We start from the raw sequence: 1,196 nt of genomic DNA, 5'->3' as shown, positions 1-1,196 counted from the left end.
AGGCAAGGCTCATGTTAAACAGGCTGTGATGTTACATGAAGAATCGTTACGTGTTCACAAACTGTCTAAAGCATTACGCAAGATTGACACATTACAAGAAGTACTGAAACATGCTCATACTCGTTCCATGGAGTGCTACTCAAAACTAGATGAAGAGGACGACTTCTTTGATATCATTGAAGTGCCAGCAATTCGAGGTTTGTTTTTATATCTTTCTGATTATGAATGAATTAATAAGTTAAAAAAATTAAATGAATGAATTATTCATTCATTATTTAGGCAAGACTTTTCTTTTGTACCTTGTTTAGCGAACCCGATGACTGCAAATATTTGATGATTTCAAATAAAAATAAAATTTTAATTTTGACTAATTAGAGCACCCACCGCCAAGAAAAAGTGGAAATTTCGGAAGAAAATAAAGCTTTTTCTTTATTTTTATTATGCCCTCCACTGCCTTGAAATCTCCAAAGACAAGATATGTATATTTCTTTCTAATTATATAAATTTGAAGCATTTAACCATCCTGTTTTACATTCACCAATAAAATTTTATTTTATTTTCTCTATCTGGATGTTTTTGGCAAAACTATTTGCTAAATAAGACAAGAATTTTATTCATATTTTTATTCCGCCCTCCTTCGTGGTACGCGAAACAAGGAATTAAAAAAGTCTCGCCTTACTAATGAATGAATACATTAATAGATTTGTTTACTATATAACACCAGAATCAGTTAATTAACCACAACAAACATGAACAGTGTTTCTGGAAAAAGTAAAATAAACAATCATTCATGCATATTGGAAAAAAAAAGCTTTTTATAGCTCTAAAATAAAACATATGTTTTTAGTTTAAACCTTTATTTATATTTCATTTTATAATTTGTTTCTTTTTTGTTCATTATTTAAGATGTTTGATACTATGTTATTTGTATTTAGTTTTAATTATTTACATAGTTAATCTTCTCATGTTTATAGGCAAGTCAAGTTACCAGCCTGAAATTATAACTCCTGATTTTGCTAATGTCAAAGTGAAAGACATATTCCATGGCTTGGTAAGATAATATACCGTTTTTCTTTAAGGAATTCTTGCAAATATGGGCTACAAGATATTAATTTCTTTTAAAATTTCTTATTATCTTTGATAAGGGTGAAACCTAATATGTGTCAGACTGCTTTTCATTGCAGCCCTTGAACAAG

The 1,196-nt window shown here is 29.1% G+C and overlaps 1 protein-coding gene across 1 annotated transcript; it reads left to right on the top strand.

The window, feature by feature from the left end:
• The first annotated feature begins 6 nt into the window (after positions 1–6).
• LOC117102959 (rhophilin-2-like) lies at positions 7–1,098 on the top strand. The gene is made up of 2 exons (XM_033243413.1): positions 7–197; positions 975–1,098. The coding sequence occupies exons 1-2, from the start codon at positions 29–31 to the stop codon at positions 1,058–1,060; spliced, it is 255 nt and encodes an 84-aa protein (XP_033099304.1). The 5' UTR covers positions 7–28; the 3' UTR covers positions 1,061–1,098.
• The last annotated feature ends 98 nt before the right edge of the window (positions 1,099–1,196 follow it).

The sequence above is a fragment of the Anneissia japonica genome, unplaced genomic scaffold (assembly GCF_011630105.1).
Source record: "Anneissia japonica isolate Jap-2015-1 unplaced genomic scaffold, ASM1163010v1 scaffold179313_len1196_cov178, whole genome shotgun sequence".
NCBI classification, from domain to species: domain Eukaryota; kingdom Metazoa; phylum Echinodermata; class Crinoidea; order Comatulida; family Comatulidae; genus Anneissia; species Anneissia japonica.
Note: the sequence above shows the minus strand (reverse complement) of the source record. Positions and strands in the feature narration are given on the sequence as shown.

What these genes read in the sequence shown, in the direction of transcription:
- LOC117102959 (XM_033243413.1), top strand. Translation starts at nt 29, where the DNA reads ATGTTACATGAAGAATCGTTACGTGTTCACAAACTGTCTAAAGCATTA. An exon ending in TGAAGTGCCAGCAATTCGAG is followed by an intron (nt 198 to 974) that starts GTTTGTTTTTAT and finishes TCATGTTTATAG; the next exon opens with GCAAGTCAAGTTACCAGCCT.